Below are 13,030 nucleotides of genomic sequence, written 5' to 3' on the forward strand. Positions count from 1 at the left end.
TAACGCTAACCCAGCACCAGCAGCAGCACACGTGATGGAACAGGAGGAGGCGCAGGAGGAGAAGGCCACGCTTTGAGACACAACAACCCAGGCCTTGCATGAGGACAAGAAGTGTGCGGATAGCATGCTTTGTACCGCCATGCAGTCATAAATGTAATAAAGATAAGTGGTTCAATAAACAGGGACCACGCGGCAACGCTAACCCAGCAGCAGCAGACGTGATGGAACAGGAGGAGGCGCAGGAGGAGAAGGCCACGCTTTGTGAGACACAACAACCCAGGCCTTGCATGAGGACAAGAAGCGTGCGGATAGCATGCTTTGTACCGCCATGCAGTCATAAATGTAATAAAGATAAGTGGTTCAATAAACAGGGACCACGCGGCAACGCTAACCCAGCAGCAGCAGACGTGATGGAACAGGAGGAGGCGCAGGAGGAGAAGGCCACGCTTTGTGAGACACAACAACCCAGGCCTTGCATGAGGACAAGAAGCGTGCGGATAGCATGCTTTGTACCGCCATGCAGTCATAAATGTAATAAAGATAAGAGGTTCAATAAACAGGGACCACGCGGCAACGCTAACCCAGCAGCAGCAGACGTGATGGAACAGGAGGAGGCGCAGGAGGAGAAGGCCACGCTTTGTGAGACACAACAACCCAGGCCTTGCATGAGGACAAAAAGCGTGCGGATAGCATGCTTTGTACCGCCATGCAGTCATAAATGTAATAAAGATAAGTGGTTCAATAAACAGGGACCACGCGGCAACGCTAACCCAGCAGCAGCAGACGTGATGGAACAGGAGGAGGCGCAGGAGGAGAAGGCCATGCTTTTTGAGACACAACAACCCAGGCCTTGCATGAGGACAAAAAGCGTGTGGATATAGCAGCAATGCTTTTTGCCGCCATGCAGTCATAAATGTAATACAGATGAGAGGTTCAATAAACAGGGACCGGAAACGCTACACCATCCCAGATGTTCATTGGTCATGTTACTTGGTTGGGGTCCTGGAGTGTTGCGTAGTCATTTCCAATCCAGGATTGATTCATTTTAATTTGAGTCAGACGGTCTGCATTTTCTGTGGAGAGGCGGATACGCCGATCTGTGACGATGCCTCCGGCAGCACTGAAACAGCGTTCCGACATAACGCTGGCTGCCGGGCAAGCCAGCACCTCTATTGCGTACATTGCCAGTTCGTGCCAGGTGTCTAGCTTCGATACCCAATAGTTGAAGGGTGCAGATGGATTGTTCGACACAGCTACGTCATCTGACATGTAGTCCTTGACCATCTTCTCCAGGCGATCAGTGTTGGAGGTGGATCTGCACGCTTGCGGTTCAGTGGGCTGCTGCTGCATGGGTGTCAGAAAATTTTCCCACTCCAAGGACACTGCCGATACCATTCCCTTTTGGGCACTAGCTGCGGCTTGCGTTGTTTGCTGCCCTCCTGGTCGTCCTGGGTTTGCGGAAGTCAGTCTGTCGGCGTACAACTGGCTAGAGGAGGGGGAGGATGTCAATCTCCTCTCTAAAGTCTCCACAAGGGCCTGCTGGTATTCTTCCATTTTAACCTGTCTGACTCTTTCTTCTTTCTTGGCTGCTGTCATAAGCCTATACGCTATGCTACTATTGATAATGCTTTTAATAACTTTGTAATGCATCCTAACACTATATGCACTTAATGCACTGCACTTTTCCCTTGAGAAAGCTTCCAATTAGGAAGTGAAACATGTTGGGTTTTTCATGTATGGTGGGGTTTTTTTTGTAAACAGTTATTATCTGGTTGACAGTGGGAGGAGTATTTGACTCTTTATATTATTACCTACTGTGTCAACCTTCTATGTAGATACTAATATGACAGTAATCCTAGTTTTTTAATGTAATAATAAATGTTAAGTTTTATCCTTTTGTGAGGGAACTATTGTTATATGATGACTCTTTCTTCAAGCAGTTTTGGAACATTGTGTTTGTACCGGGGATCCAGAAGGGTATAAACCCAGTAATTGGTGTTGTCCAGAATGCGCACAATGCGTGGGTCACGTTCAATGCAGTCTAGCATGAATTGAGCCATGTGTGCCAGAGTCTTACCAGAATCCTCATCATCCTCTTGTGAGCGTTGTGATAGTTGTTGTGATGCATCATAGTCGTCACCTTCCTCCTGGTCTGCTTCTGCTGACCATTCGCGCTGAATTGTGGAAGTCCAACGTGCACCGCTCTGGCCCTCGTCAGTGGTGGCATGAAATTCCTGCTCCAACTCCAGCTGTTCCTCCTCCTCTTCTTCGTCATAGCTGCTGGGGCCAGCGTTTCCTGAGGCGGATGGCCTGATGTTGGTACCATCACGCTGATCGTTTTCTCCTTCAGATTCCCCCAGTTGCATCATGACAGCTGTTTCCTTGATTTTCAACATTGACCTCTTCAGTAAACACAGCAGTGGTATGGTAATGCTGACTGAAGAGTTGTCACTGCTCACAAGCAACGTGGATTGCTCAAAATTTTGGAGGACTTGGCAGAGGTCCAACATGTTGGCCCAATCGGATCCACAGAAGCTTGGCAGCTGTCCGGATGTGCCTTGGTACTGCGCCGCCATGTACTGGACCACTGCACTCTTCTGCTCACAAAAGCGGGCTAGCATGTGCAGCGTAGAATTCCAGCGCGTAGGGACATCACACAGCAAGCGATGGTGGGGGAGATTGAAGCGCTCCTGCATCTTGGCGAGTGCCCCCGAAGCAGTACTGGAATTTCTACAATGTTTGGCCACTCGACGCACCTTCAACAGAAGATCGGCCACGCCTGGGTATGTCCTCAGGAACCGCTGAACTACTAGGTTCATCACGTGCGCCAGGCAAGGGATGTGTGTCAGCTTAGCCAACCTTAAAGCGCGAATGAGATTACTCCCATTATCACACACAACCATGCCCGGTTTCAGGTCCAGCGGTGCCAGCCACAAATCCGTCTGTTCCTTTATTCCCTTCCAAATTTCCTCCCCTGTGTGCTGCTTATCCCCAAGGCAGATCAGCTTCAGCAACGCTTGCTGACGCATGCCAACAGCTGTGCTGCACTGCTTCCACGATCCTACTGCTGCTGGGTTAGCGTTTCCGGATGAGGTACAGCTTTGAGATGCGTTGGAGGAGAAGGAGTCAGAGAGGTAGGTGCTGCTGTTGTTATCCAGTGGGAGGGACGGCGGTGCAGCTGTTTGCGGCGTGGGCAACACCCGCGCCGTAGCAGGTGAGGAATCGCTGCCAGGCTCCACAAGGTTCACCCAGTGCGCGGTAAGGGAGATGTATCGACCCCGGCCGAACGCACTCGTCCAGGTGTCAGTGGTGAGGTGAACCTTGCAGGCAACGGCATTCTTCAAGCTTCGGGTTATTTTGCTGACCACGTGCTCATGCAACTCAGGCACTGCAGAGCGCACAAAGTGGTAGCGGCTGGGAACCACGTAACGTGGGATGGCCACTGACCTCATGCCCTTGAAGCTGTTTGTCTCCACCACTCGATATGGCAGCATTTCGCAGGCCAGAAGCTTGGCTATGCTGGCTGTTACTGCCACGGCCCGGGGGTCATTTGCTGGCAATTTCCTCTTGCGCTCAAACATCTCCGACACAGACAACTGAACCGTAGCGCTGCACACGGAAGGGCTGTTGGTTGTTGTGTTTGATGAACACTGGGAGACCTCAAGAGCACTACTCCGGAAAGTGACAGTGTCAGCGTCGTCTGATGTTTGTGAATGTTGTGAACCACGCAATGGCTGGGCTACTGCTGCTGCTGAGGCGGGTCTGGTGGTGAGTCTGGTGAACCCACGGGAGGCAGTGTTGCTGGTACCCTGTCCTGCCGCGTTTGCCCACAGAGTGGGATGTTTGGATAGCATGTGGCGGCTCATGCTGGTGGTGGACAGGTTGTTAATACTTTTCCCCCTGCTCAGGCGGGTCTTGCACACCTTGCAAATCGCCATGGTAACATCCTCAGTGCAGTCTTCAAAGAAAGCCCAGACTTTGGAGCACCTGCCTCCTTGCTGGCGATTTCTGTTTGCTCCTCTTTTGCCTCTCACTTGAACTTCCACGCTTGTGGTGCCTGAAATTGCGCGCCGCCTACCTTGTGGCACAAGGCGAACTCGTGCAGCAGTGGGTTCTTCAACAGACTTATCTGTGCTGCTGCTACGACGGCGATGTTCTCGTTCACAAACAAAATCTGGGTCTCTGTCCACATTGTCCATACCCTCCTCTTCCATCTCCTCAAACTCGTCATATGTCATTGTGGGGGGCCGCCGCCGTGGAGTAGAGCTCCCCAGAACAACCTCTGCGCAGCTCACTCCAACGTCGTCTTCCAGATCTTGTCGGCCGACCTCCTGCAATTGCAACCCCTCCTGCCCAACTTGCTCTGGGATTTGGGTTTCCGAGTCCTCCTCGGACTCGCCTTGTATTTCAGTGCGCGGTGCATTTCCCACAGTTAATGATTGTGAGTCCAGGCACAACATTTCTGGCTGTTCCTCCATTGACCTTTGAAAGGTGGAAGTTTGTTGGGCTGGGAATAGCTCCTGCGAATACTCCATTGTGTCCTGAGGTAATTCATCGGACTGGTTATCTGGCAGTTGTGTGCGTGGTGTCGCTGCCGGTTGTGTCAGCTTTGTGCCCACTGGCTCCTTGTAACTGGCTGAGGACTCGGACCTCGTGCGTGATGTGCTGGTGCTGCTTAACCCACTGCTGGACGCTTGAGAGGTCATCCAAGTAATTATCTGGTCCTGTTCTTTTGGATTTGTGAGGGTTGTTGTCCTGGACAACATGGGCGTTATTGAGTGGGTTTTCTTGGGTGCTCCCCTGTGGCCTGTACGTGAACCGTCAGGGGAAACACCTCTTCCCTTGCCCCTCCCTCTTTCACCGGATTTCTTCCTCATTTCACTTATCCTTACAGTACACGCTGACTGGCAGCAGTACAGTGGCAGTACAGAAATGCTATACAGTGGTGAGTGAGCGGTGTACCACTATTGCCAGCAGCGACACAGAGCACAATGATATACAGTGGCGGGTGAGCGGTGTACTACTGTTCCCAGCAGACACAGAGTGGCAGTACACACAATGCTATATAGTCTGGCTGAGCGGTGTACACAGAGTGGCAGTACACACAATGTGTACACCGCTCAGCCACACTATATAGCATTGTGTGTACTGCCACTCTGTGTACACCGCTCAGCCACACTATATAGCATTGTGTGTACTGCCACTCTGTGTACACCGCTCAGCCACACTATATAGCATTGTGTGTACTGCCACTCTGTGTACACCGCTCAGCCACACTATATAGCAGAGTGGCAGTACACACAATGCTATATAGTGTGGCTGAGCGGTGTACACAGAGTGGCAGTACACACAATGCTATATAGTGTGGCTGAGCGGTGTACACAGAGTGGCAGTACACACAATGCTATATAGTCTGGCTGAGCCGTGTACACAGAGTGGCAGTACACACAATGCTATATAGTCTGGCTGAGCCGTGTACACAGAGTGGCAGTACACACAATGCTATATAGTCTGCCTGAGCCGTGTACACAGAGTGGCAGTACACACAATGCTATATAGTCTGGCTGAGCGGTGTACACAGAGTGGCAGTACACACAATGCTATATAGTCTGGCTGAGCGGTGTACACAGAGTGGCAGTACACACAATGCTATATAGTCTGGCTGAGAGGTGTACACAGAGTGGCAGTACACACAATGCTATATAGTCTGGCTGAGCGGTGTACACAGAGTGGCAGTACACACAATGCTATATAGTCTGGCTGAGCGGTGTACACAGAGTGGCAGTACACACAATGCTATATAGTCTGGCTGAGCCGTGTACACAGAGTGGCAGTAAACAATGCTATATAGTCTGGCTGAGCGGTGTACACAGAGTGGCAGTAAACAATGCTATATAGTCTGGCTGAGCGGTGTACACAGAGTGGCAGTACACACAATGCTATATAGTCTGGCTGAGCGAGGTACACAGTGGCAGTACACACAATGCTATATAGTCTGGCTGAGCGGTGTACACAGAGTGGCAGTACACACAATGCTATATAGTCTGGCTGAGCGGTGTACACAGAGTGGCAGTACACACAATGCTATATAGTCTGGCTGAGCGGTGTACACAGAGTGGCAGTACACACAATGCTATATAGTCTGGCTGAGCAGTGTACACAGAGTGGCAGTACACACAATGCTATATAGTCTGGCTGAGCGGTGTACACATAGTGGCAGTACACACAATGCTATATAGTCTGGCTGAGTGGTGTACACAGAGTGGCAGTACACACAATGCTATATAGTCTGGCTGAGCCGTGTACACAGAGTGGCAGTACACACAATGCTATATAGTGTGGCTGAGCGGTGTACACAGAGTGGCAGTACACACAATGCTATATAGTCTGGCTGAGCGGTGTACACAGAGTGGCAGTACACACAATGCTATATAGTCTGGCTGAGCGGTGTACACAGAGTGGCAGTACACACAATGCTATATAGTCTGGCTGAGCGGTGTACACAGAGTGGCAGTACACACAATGCTATATAGTCTGGCTGAGCGGTGTACACAGAGTGGCAGTACACACAATGCTATATAGTCTGGCTGAGCGGTGTACACAGAGTGGCAGTACACACAATGCTATATAGTCTGGCTGAGCGGTGTACACAGAGTGGCAGTACACACAATGCTATATAGTCTGGCTGAGCGGTGTACACAGAGTGGCAGTACACACAATGCTATATAGTCTGGCTGAGTGAGGTACACAGTGGCAGTACACACAATGCTATATAGTCTGGCTGAGCGGTGTACACAGAGTGGCAGTACACACAATGCTATATAGTCTGGCTGAGCAGTGTACACAGAGTGGCAGTACACACAATGCTATATAGTCTGGCTGAGCGGTGTACACAGAGTGGCAGTACACACAATGCTATATAGTTTGGCTGAGCGGTGTACACAGAGTGGCAGTACACACAATGCTATATAGTCTGGCTGAGCGGTGTACACAGAGTGGCAGTACACACAATGCTATATAGGCTGGCTGAGCCGTGTACACAGAGTGGCAGTACACACAATGCTATATAGTGTGGCTGAGCGGTGTACACAGAGTGGCAGTAAACAATGCTATATAGTCTGGCTGAGCGGTGTACACAGAGTGGCAGTACACACAATGTTATATAGTCTGGCTGAGCGGTGTACACAGAGTGGCAGTACACACAATGCTATATAGTCTGGCTGAGCGGTGTACACAGAGTGGCAGTACACACAATGCTATATAGTCTGGCTGAGCGGTGTACACAGAGTGGCAGTACACACAATGCTATATAGTCTGGCTGAGCGGTGTAAACAGAGTGGCAGTACACACAATGCTATATAGTCTGGCTGAGCGGTGTACACAGAGTGGCAGTACACACAATGCTATATAGTCTGGCTGAGCGGTGTACACAGAGTGGCAGTACACACAATGCTATATAGTCTGGCTGAGCGGTGTACACAGAGTGGCAGTACACACAATGCTATATAGTCTGGCTGAGCGGTGTACACAGAGTGGCAGTAAACTATGCTATATAGTGTGGCTGAGCGAGGTACACAGAGTGGCAGTAAACAGAATGCTATATAGTCTGGCTGAGCGAGCGGTGTACTACTGTTCCCAGCAGCGACACACAATGACTGGGGGGGACCCTGGCTAGCGTGGCTGGAGAGAGAACTACCCTGCCTGCCTACCCAAAGCTAAACCCACAGAGAAATGGCGGAGATATGACGTGGTTCGGGTATTTATTTACCCGAACCACGTGACCGTTCGGCCAATCAGAGCGCGTTCGGGTCCGAACCACGTGACCCGTTCGGCCAATCACAGCGCTAGCCGAACGTTCGGGGAACGTTCGGCCATGCGCTCTTAGTTCGGCCATGCGGCCGAACGGTTTGGCCGAACACCATCAGGTGTTCGGCCGAACTCGAACATCACCCGAACAGGGTGATGTTCTGCAGAACCCGAACAGTGGCGAACACTGTTCGCCCAACACTACTTATTAGTGTTCGTCTTATAAGCAGGTTGCACACTATTAGGTTTTTCGAGGGGCAAAAATTTTTTTTTGGGGGGGGGGGTTATTGGCCTATAGTCGGGACAGCTTATACGTGAGTCTCTCCCTAGCCTCCCCATGTATGTGATGCAGAGCGCGCATTGGAAGCATGCTTGTATCTGTAGTTACCTCTCCTCGTTCCAGGCAGCCAGGCTTTACTGTCATCGTTCTGAGCAGCCGTCTTCCCATCCTTCCAGCTTTGGCCACTAGAGGTCCAGATCTTCACTGTTTTCTCGTTCTCACCACTGACCTCTAGCGGTAAACACAGAGCTGCACAGGAGACGGGAAGATGGCTGCCAAGAACAAAGACAGGTAACTATATATACATGCATTCTTCCAATGCTTGCACTGTATATGGGGTCCAGCACACCGACTCGCAAATAAGCCCATCCCATCCCAACACACACACTTTTGGGACACTTTTTGGTCCCAAAAATTCAACTTATATGCAAAAGTACTTAGTAATTGTTTGGGATGAGCAGAAACTACGCCAGTGCGAATTTACGCATCGTAGTTCGCATCTATGCACCGTAGTTCATAGGCGAAGTTTCAAAACTACGCTTATGAATTTACGCGTAGCGAAGAACCACTACGCGTAGCTTACGCTGACTGCGCGTAGTTAACATGTTTATTGCGTTGTGAACTACGATTGCGTTACTCGCGTCTATTTTTCCACCTACGATAGTATGCTTACAAATTTACACATTGGAAAGGGGATTGTACGTATAGAAGAGTTCCTGAAAATTTTACGCACAAGGGCATAAGCATCTACATACACTACGCTTCGCACTACGCGTAATTGCGTATTTTAACACGTAGTCTACAAAATGCATACGAAGCGAATATTTGATTTCGAAGCCGTAGTTTGGCGAAGCGTAATTGCGTAAAACTATGCGTAGTTCCAGGGTAGCGAAGTTGGTTGACTACGACCATCCCTGTTTTAGATTTTTCTTTCTTTGCTGTTTGTATCAACACCTCCTGATTCCTAAAATCGCACTGGATCAGGGGGCAGTACCAAGCAGGTAAAGTATAGTCTATGTTCCCCTGCCTGCGGTCTAGTGCTCTCCCACCACACACCACTATTCCCTACCCAGTGGCAGTGCCCACAGCTGGCCATATTTAGAGGTGATATGGGGAATCCTGGGGGGGGGGGGCTACAGGCTCTGGGACCCTGGGAAAATTGCCCCCTTTGCCCGGATTGTAGTGCCGGCCCTGTAGAGCAGATTACAGAAATTAAGCGGGGGAGGGAGGATTTCAGGGGCGTAGCAATAGGGGTTGCAGAGGTAGCGACCGCATCGGGGCCCTTGGGCCCCCAAAGGACCCTCCCTCAACTACAGTATTAGCTCTCTATTGGTCCTGTGCTCATAATAATGACTTCTATAGAAACTTTGAATAGTGGTAATCATTAAGAAACTGTTTCCCATCCCCTTCTTGCACCTCTGACACTGTAGTTGCCATTGGCAGGTTTTGGTGCGCCGTATCAATTGTTATGTATAGAGTGCTTTGGGGGGCCCCATTGTCAAACTTGCACCGGGGCCCACAGCTCCTTAGCTACGCCACTGGAGGATTTGGTAAAGTGGCATGCTGTCGCCGGTCCCAAACTCAAACAAACGGTGCTCCACAGATGCAAACTTAAATTGTGGTCTACAGTGTTACTGGGTGTAGCTTGTGCAGGTTGCGCAGAAGACTTCCAGAAATGACAACGTTTTAATAAATACCTTTGTGCTGATTGTTTATTGTGCTGCTTACAGGCCATTTATGTTGCTCGGAACGCCAAGGACAATGCAGTGTCCTATTATTACTTCGACCTGATGAATAAGACACAGCCGGACCCTGGAACCTGGGATCAGTATGTGGAGAAGTTCCTAAAGGGAGATGGTAGGCAGTGGCATAACTACAATTATGGGGGCCCACAGAAAAACTTTGATAGAGGCCCTCGAATGTTCACTCCCCTTCTCTTTCCTCCCTCTGGTGACCTTCATGGCCTGAGGGCCCATCTCACAAGGGTCATGTGTGGTCATCATGATCTTCACACCCATAATATGTGTAGCCCCAAAAACACCTGATCTGGAGGATGGACCCCTGTATCAGAGGGAGTGAAGGTTCGTAGTAGGAGGCCCCCCAGCTCCCCTATAGTTACTACACCCCTGATGGCATGTATTGCATTGTAGACCAAAAAATAGGCAAAATGCTGAGAGGTCTGACTGAAGAGGTCCTTCACCCTCAACCCATTGGTTACATTGCACAAGAACCATAAGGGCATGGTAATGGGTGGTGATGATCGCAATCTGCTAATTACGATTACGTGAAACTTCACGTACATGTTTACAATTACGGCCATACCTAATTAGGTTATGGACGTTCAACTGATTTTGTGTAGTCTATTCATAATTTTGCGTAATTTCACATAATTTTGTGCCGACTTTAGTGGTTAATAGCAAAGCCCCCATACATGCTATCCAGGGCTGTAGAGTTAGAGTTGGAGTCGGTGTCGAGGAGTTGGAGCTATTTTGGGTACCTGGAGTTGGAGTCGGTGGTTTCATAAACTGAGGAGTCAGAGTTGGATGATTTTTGTACCAAATCCATAGCTCTGGTAAGTATTAAACTAAGGAGTTGGAGCCGAGGAGTCTGAGCTATTTTGGGTACCTGGAATCGGAGTTGGAGTTGGATGATTTTTGTACCGACTCCACAGCCCTGGTGCTATCATTACCAAAATTGCTAGATATGTTAAAGGGACACTTAAGTCATCCCAAAAAAAATGAGTTTTACTCACCTGGGGCTTCCAATAGCCCCCTGCAGCTGTCCGGTGCCCACGCAGTCTCCCTCCAGGTCCTCCTCTCCCCGCCGGCAGCCACTTCCGGTTTCGGCGCCAGGAGCTGACAGGCTGGGAACGCGAGTGTTTGTTTGCGCTCCCGGCCACAATAGCGCCCTCTATGCTGCTATATAGTATATGTTATATGCTATAGCAGCATAGAGGGCGCTATTGTGGCCAGGAACGCGAATAATCACTCGCGTTCCCAGCCTGTCGGCTCCTGTCACCGAAACTGGAAGTGGCTGTCGGCGGGGACAGGAGGATCGGAGGGAGACTGCGTGGGCACCGGACAGCTGCAGGGGGCTATTGGAAGCCCCTGGTGAGTAAAACTCGTTTTTTTGGGATAACTTAACCACTTGAGGACCCACCCTTTACCCCCCCTTAAGGACCAGCGTTGAATTATGTGATCTGTGCTGGGTGGGCTCTACAGCCCCCAGCACAGATCAAACACCAGGCAGAGAGATCAGATCACCCCCCTTTTTTCCCCACTAGGGGGATGATGTGCTGGGAGGGTCCGATCTCTCCTGCCTGCGTGTGGCTGGCGGGGGGGGGGAACCTCAAAGCCCCCTTCCGCGGCGAAATTCCGCTTCCCCCTCTCCTACCTGGCCCCCTGGTGATCGGGGCTGCACAGGACGCTATCCGTCCTGTGCAGCCTGTGACAGGACGTCCCCTGTCACATGGCGGCGATCCCCGGCCGCTGATTGGCTGGGGATCGCCGATCTGCCTTACGGCGCTGCTGCGCAGCAGCGCCGGACAATGTAAACAAAGCGGATTATTTCCGCTTGTGTTTACATTTAGCCTGCGAGCCGCGATCAGCGGCCCGCAGGCTATTCACGGAGCCCCCCGCCGTGAATTGACAGGAAGCAGCCGCTCGCGCTCGCGCTGCAGCTGCCACTTTGCCGATGCGCGGTATGAGTGCGCGGTCGGCAAGTGGTTAAAGGGACACTGTAGGGGGGGGTCAGGGGAAAATGAGTTGAACTTACCCGGGGCTTCTAACGGTCCCCCACAGACATCCTGTGTTGGCGCAGCCACTCACCGATGCTCCGGCCCCGCCTCCGGTTCACTTCTGGAATTTCAGACTTTAAAGTCTGAAAACCACTGCGCCTGCATTGCCATGTGCTCAATCCCGTTGATGTCACCAGGAGCGTACTGCTCAGACACAGACCATACTGTGCCTGCGTAGGTACGCTCTTGGTGACATCAGCAGGATCGAGGACACGGCAACGCAGGCGCAGTGGTTTTCAGACTTTGAAGTCTGAAATTCCAGAAGTGAACCAGAGGTGGGGCCGGAGCATCGGTGAGTAGCTGCACGGGCACAGGATGTCTGCGGGGGACTATTAGAAGCCCCGGGTAAGTTCAACTCATTTTCCCCCGAACCCCCTACAGTGTCCCTTTAAGTGTCCCTTTAAGGGGAATAGAGGGAGCAAGGAGAAAAAAATATGTTTCAAAGAGACTTTTTAAAAATGCAAAGGAAAAATGTTTTTAAACTCAGAAAAACGACAGTTTAAACCCATTTTTCCTTTGCATTTTATACAATCGAGTTTCTTCAAAACTATAAGTTCTCTTTGAAACATATTTTTTTTTTTTACCTTGCTCCGACTATTCCCCTTAACATACCTAGCAATTTTGGTGATAATAGCACGTATGAGGGCTTTCCTGATAACCGCTAAATTCAGCACAAAATGATGTGAAAATTACGTGAAATCTGGAAATTACGGTTCCTGATTATGTTTTCGGTTGCGCCATCATTTTTAGACAGTGTTTAGATTATCTTCCTAAATGTTTCTTTTACCAAAATAAAAACTTAAAATTTGAACATCACTGTGCTAGATCCCAATTGATCAAGTTCTCATTGTATAGGTTTCTGTACGGCTGGGGTCACAGTGGGCGTGGCGTTCCTAGTAAAAGCAGGAATGCAGCGGCACACGCCATTAGACCAAATCGCTTCGGCTGCGCTGTGAACGTTGCACAGGTGGTGCATTGCAGTGCGATGGTCCAAGTTCTAATGCGGCCATTATGACGCAATGTACCACTGTGAATGTAGCCTAAGGGAGGGTTTATACTTATAATTTTAGAGTTATGTATTTTTTGCACAATCTTTCATGTGCAAATTTTAAATGTGTTTGTGAGTAAAAAAAAAACATGAAAAAAAA

At 50.1% G+C, this 13,030-nt stretch overlaps 1 protein-coding gene across 1 annotated transcript in view; it reads left to right on the forward strand.

The window, feature by feature from the left end:
• Positions 1 to 13,030, forward strand: part of LOC137524228 (sulfotransferase 1C1-like) — a 43,168-nt gene that overhangs the window by 15,478 nt on the left and 14,660 nt on the right. Inside the window, exon 5 of the mRNA XM_068243847.1 lies at positions 9,817 to 9,943. Coding sequence (XP_068099948.1) covers positions 9,817 to 9,943 — 127 coding nt within the window. The remainder of the gene's footprint in view (positions 1 to 9,816; positions 9,944 to 13,030) is intronic.

Source organism: Hyperolius riggenbachi, chromosome 7, assembly GCF_040937935.1.
Source record: "Hyperolius riggenbachi isolate aHypRig1 chromosome 7, aHypRig1.pri, whole genome shotgun sequence".
Taxonomy (NCBI): domain Eukaryota; kingdom Metazoa; phylum Chordata; class Amphibia; order Anura; family Hyperoliidae; genus Hyperolius; species Hyperolius riggenbachi.